Source organism: Charadrius vociferus, unplaced genomic scaffold, assembly GCF_000708025.1.
Source record: "Charadrius vociferus isolate BGI_N301 unplaced genomic scaffold, ASM70802v2 scaffold206, whole genome shotgun sequence".
Classification (NCBI taxonomy): Eukaryota; Metazoa; Chordata; class Aves; order Charadriiformes; family Charadriidae; genus Charadrius; species Charadrius vociferus.
The window spans coordinates 2,051,426-2,064,343 of NW_009649137.1; the positions used below are offsets into that span (position 1 = coordinate 2,051,426).

Consider the following 12,918-nt stretch of genomic DNA (forward strand, 5'->3'; position numbering starts at 1 on the left):
GCAGGGATGCAAGCGCCAGCATGGAGAAGGCCCAACTGTACTTGGTGGAGGCAGTGGGAAAGCTGACTAAGCGGAGATGTGCAGAGAGCACGTGCCCGAGATCGTTTGAGGAGGAGCTGGCCAAAAGAGGAAGCCACGTCTCGTCAATCTTCTGCTTGCCTGCAGGGCACGGTGAGAAGTGAGGTGTCTGCCACGCACCCCTGGAAGCGGTACGAAGCTGATTTATGCTCAGCTCAAACCATCCAAGCGCATTACGCAGCTGATCAGATAAAGGTGGCTGTAACAATTGCTTTTTTAATGTTCTCCCTCGCTTTAGTTTTTCTGGCCCACTTCTGTTTCCCAGGAAAAGCAGGGGGTGAAAGCAGCCGGCCCTGGAGAACAGGGACGTCTGTCTTTCAGTTCCTTGCAGAGCTTAAAGGGGCTGGCTTAAAAGAAAACCCAGGGTGTGCATGTAAGCCGTGCAGGAGACACCACCATCATCCTTATCCAAAGTCTGGAGAAAGATGTTGGTTGTTGTATTAGGACTAAAAATTCCCTGTCCTGTGGGCAGACGGGATTTCAGCTGCCAGCAGCAGACAGCTGCTGGACCCCTCTCTTGCCTCTTGGCTCGGCTACAAAACCACCTTACCCCCAGAAGCAGTCCCACTGCAAGCCACGCAGCACAAACATTTGGCAAAAGACTCAAATGCAACACACGAGAGGCATCAGCTCTGCATCTTTCCCTCTGGGGCACCTTCAGGAATAAGGCATCATTCTCCCTTACCTTCAGGATGAGGGTAATTCACACCCTTTCTTAAGCTCCCCCAAGAGCAAAGGTTTAACCTGCAGTATACTGTCCATTAATCAAAACTTCTGAGCCTCACTGCTCCAGAGGGAGAAACTTTTTCCCAGATGCTTTTCTCAGATGGACCATGTGCTCTGCTGGAGACCTTTGTGGTGGGTGTCCCGGCCATCATCAGAAGAGCAGCACGATTCGAACATCTCAGCTGAAGCGTTTGGCTACCACAGGACATACTAGTGTGAAAAACTGCCCCAAAGCAATATGTAAAGAGTTTGGGTTCACAGCAAAAACTTCTGTCCAAAAGGGGAAGGGCAGACCCAGACCCTTAAGAGAGGGCCTGCCCAAGCCCAGGGAGCCCAGCCTCTTAGATGCAAGGTCCCAAGCTGTGTAAAAGTGGCATTTTGATCACTGTCCCTATAGATCCCCCCAAAGTGCGCTCATAGCTTTAATGCTCCACATTAAAACTAAAGCATTTACCCTGGTACTATTTTCCTCCCTTTTGCAGGCAGCACTGAAAAGAGAATTCAGTCAATTCAACTTAAAATGATGACAAAGGAGGGAAAATAATTGAACCTATTCACAATTCTTTAACTAAAAGGCGGTGCAGAAAGAATCGTGAATACCGCTTTTAAACCTCTGTCCCACAAAAGGCACCCGCCCGATGTTTTCTTGTAGCGTTGAATTTAGAAAGCCGATGCAGATTCTACCTCAGATTTCATCAGCTGCTCGCTGGCACCTGTGCCAGCTCCGCTCCGCTTCGGGAACCGCACGCGGAGCCTCCTTTCACAAACACTAATGAGTCGGAGCTCATTTCGCAACCAGGCACGGAATTAATGGGAGTCACTTTAGCCTCTTCATTTCTCAACAGTTTTATTGCCTTTAAGAAAATTTTTGTAAAATATAAATACAAAGGCAGGAGATTTACTTACAAAGTTAAAACACAGATCTCAAACATAAACACACAATTCAGAAAATTTAGTTTATGTACAGTTTCAAGCAACTTCAACATATGTTAGTTTTTCAATATTTTACAAGGTACAGAAAAAATAGTTCAAAGTCTTCTTTAAATAAAGAGCATAAAATGTTTAAACATATATAAACAATCCGGTTTGATGTGTGAAAACTAAATTTCACAGCTTTTAAATTAGGATATAAAAGTTCTTACAATTAGTTGATGCGTATGGATATGGTTTAATTTATATTACAAACTATTGAATTATATTCAATAGTGCTTACCTGGCCAAAGCAGGTAATTCTGTAAACAAAAAACCAAAAATAATATCACCAAGTGCCTTACCGAATTCTATCTCCCAAACAAGCCACACGACTTTGATCACATCACCTAGAAAAAGTATGTTCTGTGTAATCAGTGCTTTGTATGAAACAAAGTCAATGTGTGGGTGTGTTCTTTTAAAAAAAAATGTGTTCCGAGTAATAACAAACTTATCCCAAAGCCTGTGTGCATTTAAAGAAACATTATATAACAATTTTGTAAAAACTGATTGAAGTTAAAAAAAAATTCTTCCAAAATCCATCCAACTGGAATTCAGATCTCTTATATAAAGGAAAGATATTTTCATATTTAATAGTGTCCTTTCTTTACAGAAACAATTGCATTTGAACACATATACATAAAGAAGTAACTGTATAGAGCACTGTACATTAAATGGCCTGATGGTTCACCAGAGGATGTCGAAGGGAGGGTCCTCGTGCGGATGCAACCAGTGAAGCGAGGAGCCGAGCAAAGTCTTGAGTTCGCTTGTAAACTCTACCAAGTCCAACAGCTCTTTGCTCTCCGGGTTAAAAGCTTCAAGGTCCGTAGCGCAAGAGAACAACTGGCTGAGGGAAGTCTGTTTGTAAAACTCTGCCTCCGTGATGGTGACAACTTCCAGATTGGGGAAGTTGCAGCGGAAGATGCGAGATGACATTTTTAGCCTCTTCACCACGTCCGAGAGCAAAAGCCAGTTTCGTGGTCTGTGGAAGCGAAGGAGAAAGAGGCTCCAACAACCGACATTAAGTCACGGGCTTCTTGACTCTTCACTGTACCGCTGTGTGACAAACCCTCCCCCACCATACCCCCACAAACAACCCCCCTGAAACCAAGACCATTGCCCAGGGGGTCGAATATAACAGATGTGCAGGTGCATACGTATTTACTCATAGTACCGCTGCCTGCAGCTTTGGGGAAGGAGGGGGACCACGCACGCAGGGGCACCGGAGCCTATAAACCCAGGGCTCATGAGCGCACACGTGGGTCAGCGGCCATCCCGACGGCTGCTCACACGGTTAAAGGTTCACCTGGCTGAGCCCAACCCCCATTTAGCAAGTAAGGAGATGGCCTAGAGTTATAATCAGAAATTTTAGCACCTCTGACTTCCAGAGATGCCAGCATTAAACACAGGTCAACAGAGAGGGGCTCTTCTCAGATTAAGAATACAATTTTTCAATTCCATCTTTGTATTTGTCCACTTCAGAGAATTTAAGTTATATCCACCACCCAAATAATAAAAACATGCTAAAACCCGCACTCCTGCACGATTAATATTTAAAACTATTTTTCCCACGGCTGTCATCAAAACCGGTGCAAGTGACAAACGCTAGCTGTTTATGAAGCTAATTTATATCTTGAATATAACAGATGACAAAATTTTCCAGGTCTTTGTTTATTATTAAGTATCATAGTATCTTCTGCAAGATGTTTATTTGTTTGATATGATTCAGGGCTTTAAACCAGTTTTGCCGCAAAGTCTGGAACAGCAGTAACGGTGGTGTTTCATCATCCACAACAGCGTGTCCACTCAGCAAAACAGAAAAGCCCATTAAATAAAATTAAGAACACCTTACAAACAGGATATCCAAATGTAAGTGCTAGAAGCACTTGTATTTTGGGATGTTACACCAACATGCCTGCCTGGGATGAGGGAAGGAATCTATGTTCAGACATCATTCGTTCAGCTCAGGAGTACGGCACTCTAAACACAGCCCTGACAAGTCAGCCTTTCCCCCTCTTCACCTCCTATTCGCTTATTTCTAAAAAGCCCGGCAGTTATGCTAGCTCATTTACGTTAGATAAATGCAAACGCATTTCCCCCCAGACACAAACTGCTGCCATCCCAAGCAGATCGGTCTCAGCTATTTTTACCCCAAGCCCTGTATTTGTTCTTACCCCTGAGAGAGACACACTTGTATGTTGTAACACGGCAAGGGAGGCTCATCTGAAAATTCAAATTCAAACACATCGCTAAAGCCATCTTCATCTTCGTCACCTGGGCCAGGAGGATTTGCCAAGATGTCAAATCCAGATTCATCTTTCGGATCTAAATAAAATTGAATAAAGGTGCCAAGTCAGCATTGAAGAGACTGTTGCAGGTCTTGCTTTTTCTTCCAATAACGTGATCTGTAAATAAAATCAGTTTGCTTCCTTCCTAGCTTCCTCCGCCATAAAAACAAAACAGCCCCCACCCCCACGTGCCGTATGTTTTGAAAGTCTCCGCATACAAAGAAATAAAGGGTAACATTTGCTCACCGCACACAGAGCTGCCATAGAAATCCCAGTACAAACCAGGGTCATCAACACTTCGACCTTGCAGGTCAGTTAAATACTCTGGAGAGGAAAAAACAACAACAAAAACATACTGATGAGAACAAAAAGCTGGCAAGTTTAGCAGACCGTGTGTCATGCAGTCTCACTATGCATCCTCCATACCTTCCATCAAAAAACCCACACCGTATTCCTGAGGCACACGCTACAAACAACAGCACGTACGCAGCATTCTCACAAAAATTCCTGGAATTCGCTTTTCTCCTGCACTCTGTCTCCCATCACATCAAATAATGACCCACCACATCAAATAACCACCCAAGGTGTACCAGGGACAGACCCAACCTTAAGCTTCAGAAACCGAGAGTGGCATTTTATTTTTGTGAAAGACGGGGTGTACCACTCTTTGTAGCCTGCACAGTTACTCTGGACACCAACTTAGAGGTGAAACAGTGGCCCCAGAGAAACCGATGGAAAAGGTTTTTCCACACAGATACGTTCAGAAGATGCAATTCTTTTCTACAGATGTAATTTGGGAGATTCGCATGTTGAGCTGATGAAAAGATACTGGGATTCAAGATGCTAAGAAGTCCGAGCTACTGGACTTTACTGGAGTCCTGATACACCTACCTGCTTTCTACACTGCACCATTTAAACAGGTAAGCGGATGAGTACTTAAACTCATTGACTGTGAACACTGCAGGCATTTTCAGAGGTAAATTATTTGTGAATGCAAGTGTCTTTACCCAAAACTAACAGAAAAAAATCCTAAAATCTTGTTAGAACTCAGACATGTTTAAAGACAAGAGCCTTTAATATAGTTTTACAGCATTTCAGATGTAAAATGAGGCAGAACTTGCAAAAAGACAAGTAGTAGAAGGACAAAAAGCCAGACCACAGGAAAACATGACTACATTTAACAAAGAGCTATTCGATTTGGCGAGTTTCTTATTTTCATTTCAAGCAGAAAACTGAAGGCACCGAAACAGCCCGCTGACCTCCTACCTACCTACCTACCAAATCTGATAGTGGCATAATCCTTATGACTTATTAAGAGTTTCAATTAGAAGGAGCCCCCATGCGTGGCTATGCTCCCACCTGCAGCCGCTGGGTTTTTGCAGGCAGAGAGGGAGCTACGGCAGCCAACCCCAACGCTCCTCAGCATGGAGCCACCCCCGCCAGGCAGCAGCAACTTAGCGGGGGGCACCAGGGAGCATCCTGTCCCCCCCCATTTGCCACAACCAGCAAAGCCCCCAAGACAACATGGCCACGGACCTGTGAGGAAGGTCTCCATGAGCTCACTGTGGGTCATTTTCACGATGGTCCTCCCAGAGTAGGTCGCAAGCGTTGGATCAGCACCATAAGAGAGTAACAGGCGGACAATTTCCAAGTGATCATTTTCGACGGCGTCATGGATTGGTCTAGGGGGAAACAGAAAAGATCACGGTGTTACATTTAGACTCAATAGTATTATGGAAATATTTTTGACAAGAAACTTCTGACTGCAGATCAAAGTTATTTATAGCAAATAACACTATTAATACAGCTGCCAATCATCTTATTGTCGGTTTTACTTGCACATCATCCCCTCCCCTCCTGTCTTTTCACAGTCAGACTGCTCGGGGCACATATTTCTGTTACGTCTATTTGTTGCCGTACATATTTCAAGGGCCAGTAAAATAATTACACCGCTGTAACAGAAAGCAGGAGTTTGCGTGAAGCCTCACAAACATAATTTTGCTGCAAGTCACTCTACCGTTCCAAATCTCTGCCAATTTAACAGCGTGTTGTGGAGTAAGGGCTCATTCAGCCTGCCTCTGGGCAAGCACAGAAATCAGTTACCCAAAGCTCCTAAATTATGTACACAGAAATAAGTTGTGAAAATTTGCTAGGAATTAAACTTCCGTGCGATATCCTCTTTAAACAGTACTTGCGAATATATTTGCAGCACAATTCAACCCTTCTACTTGGAGAAAAGAAAAACATGTTATTTTAAGTTTAGTCCACCCAGAAATTACCGCATTTTACGCGGCATGAGCAATCTATACAAGCTCAGACATAGATTTTTGTGAGCCTGCAGAAGGATTATTCATTAATACACAGGCCTGCAATTCCAGGTTTAGAATTCCTTATCGCCAATTATAAATCGCATTAACTTTTGCCTTTAAAATTGATTATATGTAACAGGGAGTTGTCTGGAAGTAGAACATATTACCCTTCAGACTAATGAAGATGTGTTAAAATCCCATCTTTTTCTTAGAGAGTGATGAGCAGGGAATTGAAAGGGGAGTCAAATTCAATGGCCAGCGATGGTGGCAGTTCAACTCGACTCTATCTACCCGCCTCCTCCTTTAGGCCGTCAACACCACTGCCCCCCAAGAAGATTTTCAAGCTCTCAAACAGATGTATTAAAAGCCAAGAGAAGCACGGAAGGACTTTAGCTGAAACTTCCTCCTGCAAGGAGGCCACGTCCCATCACTCCTTATGCCACGTGCGGCAATGTCCCCTCTGCCACCACTGCTTTGGTATGGACTGGCATCCATAGGGGCTCGGGGCAGATCAAACCAGCCAGAAGAGGAAGGTATGCACACCACTGTTTTCCCATCCATCACATAGCACTGCTGGTGGGAGGGGGACTCTGATCCATCTCAAAAAGAAATATGTTCCAGGTGTGTTTATTCCACGTACTTTCCAGTAGGCTGTGATTTAGGGCGATTAACATCTGTCACATGTGAAGCGCTCTCGCTTGCCCCCATCTTGCTGGAAAGCTGTACGCAGTTTTGGTTTTGACATATGCACGCTATATCGACAGGAGGAGGTGCACTTGGAGAGTTTGAGGCTCATTCCCTATGGAGAGAGGGCTCATCCCACGCTGCCTGCCTCCTGCACGCCCCAGGCCACCGAGACAGCAAACAAGCAGGTGATCCTCAAGCTGCTGAGCGCAGTCCTCAATCCAGCTCATGCCACCCCTCAGACCCCCGGGCACCAGGGAGAACAACGCCTGCACGCCTTCAAAGCCTGACGCGCTGCTCTTTGGAAAGCCACGTTCAAATTTTAAAACCAGAGAGGTCCGCCAGGATCACTTGCAAAGGGTCAGGCTACCCCTTCACAATTTCTCAGGCAAGTCTCTAACGTAACACTGAAAACTATCTGACGCTCTCGAGCCACGTGGTGCCAGAGAAGCCCAGCGTTCCCGGGGTCCCCCGCGAGCCTCACCCTCCCACCTCCACCTACTGACTCAGTGCTTCCGTGCAGGGATGTGCCGCAGCATCTCACGCCTACGCAGTACCCAGCGCATCCAGGATCCGGTGCGAAACATCCCAGGCGATACAACCCAAGAGGTAACAAATAACAAGGGTGGCTGACACGGGGGCTGAAGAAGTATCGGGTGTTACTGGCTGTCAGCAAGCATCTGAGGCCTGAGTTGTCGGGTCACGACACTCCGAGCATCTACAGCGGGAAAGGTCAGCCTTGCTGCAAACCCTCCTGTCCCCCACTGGGCATGAAGCATCCCCGGCTGAAAGTCTGGCAACAGGCACCGGGAACAGATGAGAGTTACGGCTGCCGCCAAATGCTGGGGATGCTTTTTCCTTCCCCCACTCCTTCACTTTACTGGAGTCTTTAATTTTGAACTGTTTTCCATTTCATTTTAGAATTAGGATTTTCTGGTTTGGGAGGGGAGGGGGGTTGGAGAGTGTTGTGGGTTTATTGGTTTGTGGGTTTTCTTGTTTGTTTCTTTTTCATTTTTTTTTTTTACACTGGCTTACCTAAGTGGCTTTTGAAGCAGTAATGAATTCAAGATGATCCCTTAACTTATTAAAAACAGCATCTAAATCACCGCCCAGTGTTTCAATCGATTTAACGACACCCGGACGAGTTTATTAAAGGGTGCCTGGGCATTCCCCAGGAAGGAAAAATAGCAGTACATGAGCTGTAACCCTGGAATGGGACCCCCTCTCCCTTTCTACGGGTCACCCAGCCCAGCGCGGTGGTGCAGACAGGGGCAGAGGCAGCGGGGCAGGCAGCGGAGCAGGCAGAGGGGTCTTTGTTGCCGACCGGAGCACAGGGAGAGTGCCCCAGGCACAAGAGGGGACTTTATAGAGGCAAGGGGAAGGAAAAGCGCAGTAAAGCTGCGCAGAAGGAGGAAGAACAATAAATAGAAGGAAGCAAAGGAAGGAAAGAAAACACTGGTGGGGAGATGAAAAAAAAAAGGAGATTCCCCATAGATAAGGCAGGGGGAAAAAAGGCAATAACAGAGCGCTGACAGACTCTTTTACTGGTTAGCACAGCTTCTTGGCAAGCTCACGAGCGGGACCATGCAAAGGCACAGCTATGCGTTTGCTTCTCCCACCAGGGCCAACAGAGGAGGGAGTATTTTTCAGTCTTGGCAGAGTTTAACCACCCTCTTTGTAGGATGCAAAGTGACTGCTGGAGTCGGCAACTTCTTCAGATGTGAAAAAAAGATCCCTGGGAGTCCTCTCCTGGGCTGCTTTGCCCATATAATCTTTTCCGCCCTGAGCATCGTGGAAATAAACACTCTCTTATCCCTAATGGTACAGTTAACAGTAGTACAGCTTGTTTCTAAAACAAACTCTTCGAAAGGCCCCAGAAGGATCTGGGGACATTCGAGAGCTGCAATATCCCTACAGGAGACACACATCTCCACCCTCTCTTGTGTTCTGTCGAATTCTTCCTACTATTTTTACCGCTACTAGAGTCAGGGAAACATTTCACTGGGAGTTTATCATTCTACCACCAAAATTATAAACTATTTAGACCAGTCAGGGTTTGCTCTCAGCCTTTCAGGCACCATCAGCATCTTCCCCACGGCAATAAGAGGTCTCGTAACTCGCCGAAGCAATGCCGTGTATCTTGGCATTTTATTTTTACTTCCATCCACTCCGTTATGCACCGCTGCCCCGCGCAAGAGGCACAGCACAAGTTGCAGGAGGGCAGCTACACCGGCTGCCTCTTCTTTAACGCAATTAGCTGCTGGAGGGTACCGCTCTGCCAAGACCAGCTGAAAGGACGCAGGAAGAGAGCCATAAAAAATAAAAAAAAAGGCTGAGCTCATCAGCCGCCAGCGAGAAGGATAAAGCAAAACTGGCTGCGGAGAGCGGATCTAGCGAGCGAACTCCTGAAGCAACGGAGAGGCCTCGCTAACAGGCAGGAGATGTCTGTATTTTTAGCATGCAGCTTTGTTTTTAAAGCAGGGCCGGTTCAGCTAGGGCACGCTGCGAAGGGAAGAGGAGAAGAACAAGGAGATAAGGCCAAAGACACCGGCAACCATCCTCGCTAACGTCAGGCACTGGTAACCGAACGCCTCTTGTTGAGCTACTGCACTTACTGGGGTCCTGTCGGGGAAGAAAAGCGCTCACCTCTTAAGTACAGTCTATTATTATTTATAGGTAAGACGATTAAGAGCCCTTAGTGACTGTGGCACCTCTGAGACAGGTCTTAAAGATCTCTCCCCGTTCTACAATAATCTTTGATTAGCCACTAATTCAGCAGCAGAATGCTGTGCATTCAGGGTCTGCTGCCGCTGCATTTGGAGAACCACCACCAGCGTGGAGTTTAAGGGAAAAAAAAAACATAGAAGACCCACCATATTTAGCCTGGCCAGACATGTGCTGAGAACAGGGCAGACGGAGGGACACGGTGCGCTGCAGGCAGCAGCAGGCGTGCAGGCAGAGCCCCAGCGCTGAGCTGTGGCTGACGGGAAGGACTGCACCATACCTACACCCCCGACACACCGTCACCTCCTTGCCCTGCCACAGCAGTCGGGCACTTCATTTGGTTTTGGCTTCACCAAGATTGCCGAAAGTACCAGGAACCAGAGGGTGAAAGCCCACCTGATCTACTGAACTCAGGACAGACTGGCTACGTAGGTGCATGAAAAGTAACACCAAAGCAAGAGGCTCAGGTCTTGGCTTCACTTTCAAAACTTAAAAGGCACACGTGCAAAACCACCACATCAATCCCAGCACCTGCAGCACTTCTGGACTGAAAGGAGAGATGCGCACAGACTGGGCAGAACTTTCCTACATCCTTCACATTCGTACGGACATTTTGGTCAGACTGAAGCCATACCCTCACTTGTCACAACTTTTCAGAGCGCGTCCTCCAAAAAGCTGGCCACAGAGGCAGCAGGCAGCAAGTAAGGCAGACCGGAGCTTCAGGCAGCTGGGATCCAAGTGACACCCCAAGATGACACGCTAACAAACGTAGCGTATGCAGTAACATCACAGCTCATGCAGTTACATCACTCCTCTTTGCAGATTTACGTTAACTGGCTGAACAGAACTAAACACTTCCACTGTTACTGTCTGGAGACTTGCAAACTTCCAGCAGGACCGAAGATATCTTTGGCTCATGGGCTTGTGAGGTGGCAGAGGGGGCAATAAGGTATATTCAGTGTAGTTAAAAAAGCTGGGGAAGAGAGAAGTCTTTGATGGTGCGTTTGTTTGGGGGGTTTTTTTGTTTGTTTTAAGATCTAGTATTTTTCCAAGAGGTGACCATGTTCAGGAATTTGAATTTAAAAAGGAACACGGTTGAGTAAGACTGACGCTTCTTTCCTCCTAAAACTTAAAAGGAGGAAAACTTACTGAGGCTTCAATAGAGAAACAGGATTCGTCTTATGAATGTCATGATTTACTCTACAGAGACACAGAAGCTTGGCCCTACCAAAAGGCAGGGGATAACACCGATCAAGAAGTTCCTTACAGAAGCTTCTGCTCTCTGTCCTGCCCAACTCAGAGCAGCCAGACCCTCCTTCATCTGTGTATTAAATGCATTTTGGATTCATGCTGCCTGTTGGTCAGCTTTTCAAACAAAAAATAAGTCTGCCATCAGAAAAGCAAGCCGAGTTCTGACATTGCCAGCTATGATCAGATCATTATCATGTTCATTTCTAAAATCCATTTTCCCCAAAAAACTTTTCAGGGTACACAAGCCAAGTTTCATCCTTGAAAATCAGCTCCATCTGTGAATCGAAATCAAAGGTGGACTCTGAACTGGCGGGTGATTAAGACTGGTCAGAAACTCCCTGGGGTTAATTTTCTATATAGGTTATTCCAGCAAGTGAGACAAAAATAATTTAGGATTCTTTTTATGGCAACTGGCCGCTGTTGCATAGGTCACATATATAAAGCTGGAGACAGCAGAAAATGCAGGGCTGTTTGTCAGCCTAGAGAACCGAGACTTCTTACAAAGAAGGGAGAGATGGAGAAGGAATTTGACAATCCAGCCATCCAGAAACGTTTCCTTTGGGCCGTGATGGGCCGGTAACAACTCACCATCATGAACCTCTAATGGACCATCCTAACCGGCCCTCTTGGGACTTTTGTTTTCCCGACTCCTCCCTTCCCAAGTTAATAAATAAAGAGCTTAAAAACAAAAGAGGCAGACTCTTAGTTATGCTAATTTTTACCTCCCTGGCTATTTGGATGGTGATAGCGAATGCGATAAACCGTTTCAGATAACAAGCTGCGGGGAGCTTCGAAGAATACAAAGCGCCCCGTCCCCAAAATGCATAGAGTGGATAATGTTCTGCATATGCTGAGGAAAAGTTATCCCAAGGTCAGCGCCGCAGAGATGGTCAAAGAGGTACTTTAGGAGATGCACAAGAAGTTTAAAAAGGTGCAGAGCAGCATTCTAGCTCTGCAAACCAAAGAAAAAGCAAAGCTCACTATCTGTTCTTCGAGCACAGGAACTAAGCACCCCTACTATTCTGTGAAGGAAACTAAAAAAGCCAAATTCGGGAGAAAAAAAAAATAAAACAAACCTCTAAAATATCAAATGAGCAGATAGAGTTTAACAGTTCAGCAAAACAACATTTGTATATAGCATATCCAGGACTCGCACACCCCATCGCCGCAAAAGTCTGAAGTGCTCTTAAAAGTAACCCTGCTAACAAGGCAAAGCCCACTCTTTTGGCACAATTCAAAGGACCCGGAGCCCATACGAGCAGGGCAGCAACTCAAGTATCACTCCTTCCTGCCCTGCGGCTGGGAATTTCACAAACTCTTAAAAAAAAAAAAAAAATCCCAGAGAAAAAAATTATGCTGAACTCAAGTCACAAGTGTGCCCCCACCCCTTTATTAACCCGAGAGCAGAGGAAGTCACCAAGTCCTGCATTCTCCTCAAGTCCTGCATTTTCCTGCCCAAGGACCAGCAATAAGGAGGCCACCACACGTCACGCACCCTCACCCGCTTTGGGGGTTTCATGCAGGATGGGGCAGGGGGTGGGGTGGTGGTGAAGGGAGGATAAATAAGTAGAGAGGGAAGGCATTGCTTTCTCCCACCATCGTGGCCAAAGAAACCGCTGCCCCGGTGGTGGTGACCACCTGATGCCGGGCCGGGGATGCTGCTAACCTGGTTCCATCCTGAGCGCTGCAGTTGACGTCAGCCCCGTACTCGAGGAGATGCCGCACGATGCTCAGCCAGCCTCTGGCACAGGCCTCGTGCAGGGCACAGTAACCCGCGTTGTCACGATGATTCACATCACACACCTTGTTTTCCAAACAATACAGAACCACTTCCTGGAAATAGGAGGAAAAACAGATACATCAAGTTATTTCTTGCTGCGGAGACGCGC

The 12,918-nt window shown here is 46.4% G+C and overlaps 1 protein-coding gene across 1 annotated transcript in view; it reads right to left on the minus strand.

The window, feature by feature from the left end:
* Positions 1 to 1,633: 1,633 nt before the first annotated feature.
* BCOR (BCL6 corepressor) overlaps positions 1,634 to 12,918 on the minus strand; it is a 40,938-nt gene continuing 29,653 nt past the window's right edge. The window contains exons 11-15 of the mRNA XM_009888369.1: positions 12,696 to 12,862; positions 5,598 to 5,743; positions 4,308 to 4,385; positions 3,948 to 4,098; positions 1,634 to 2,755 (exon numbers count right to left, since the gene is read on the minus strand). Coding sequence (XP_009886671.1) covers positions 2,461 to 2,755; positions 3,948 to 4,098; positions 4,308 to 4,385; positions 5,598 to 5,743; positions 12,696 to 12,862 — 837 coding nt within the window. The 3' untranslated portion in view covers positions 1,634 to 2,460. The remainder of the gene's footprint in view (positions 2,756 to 3,947; positions 4,099 to 4,307; positions 4,386 to 5,597; positions 5,744 to 12,695; positions 12,863 to 12,918) is intronic.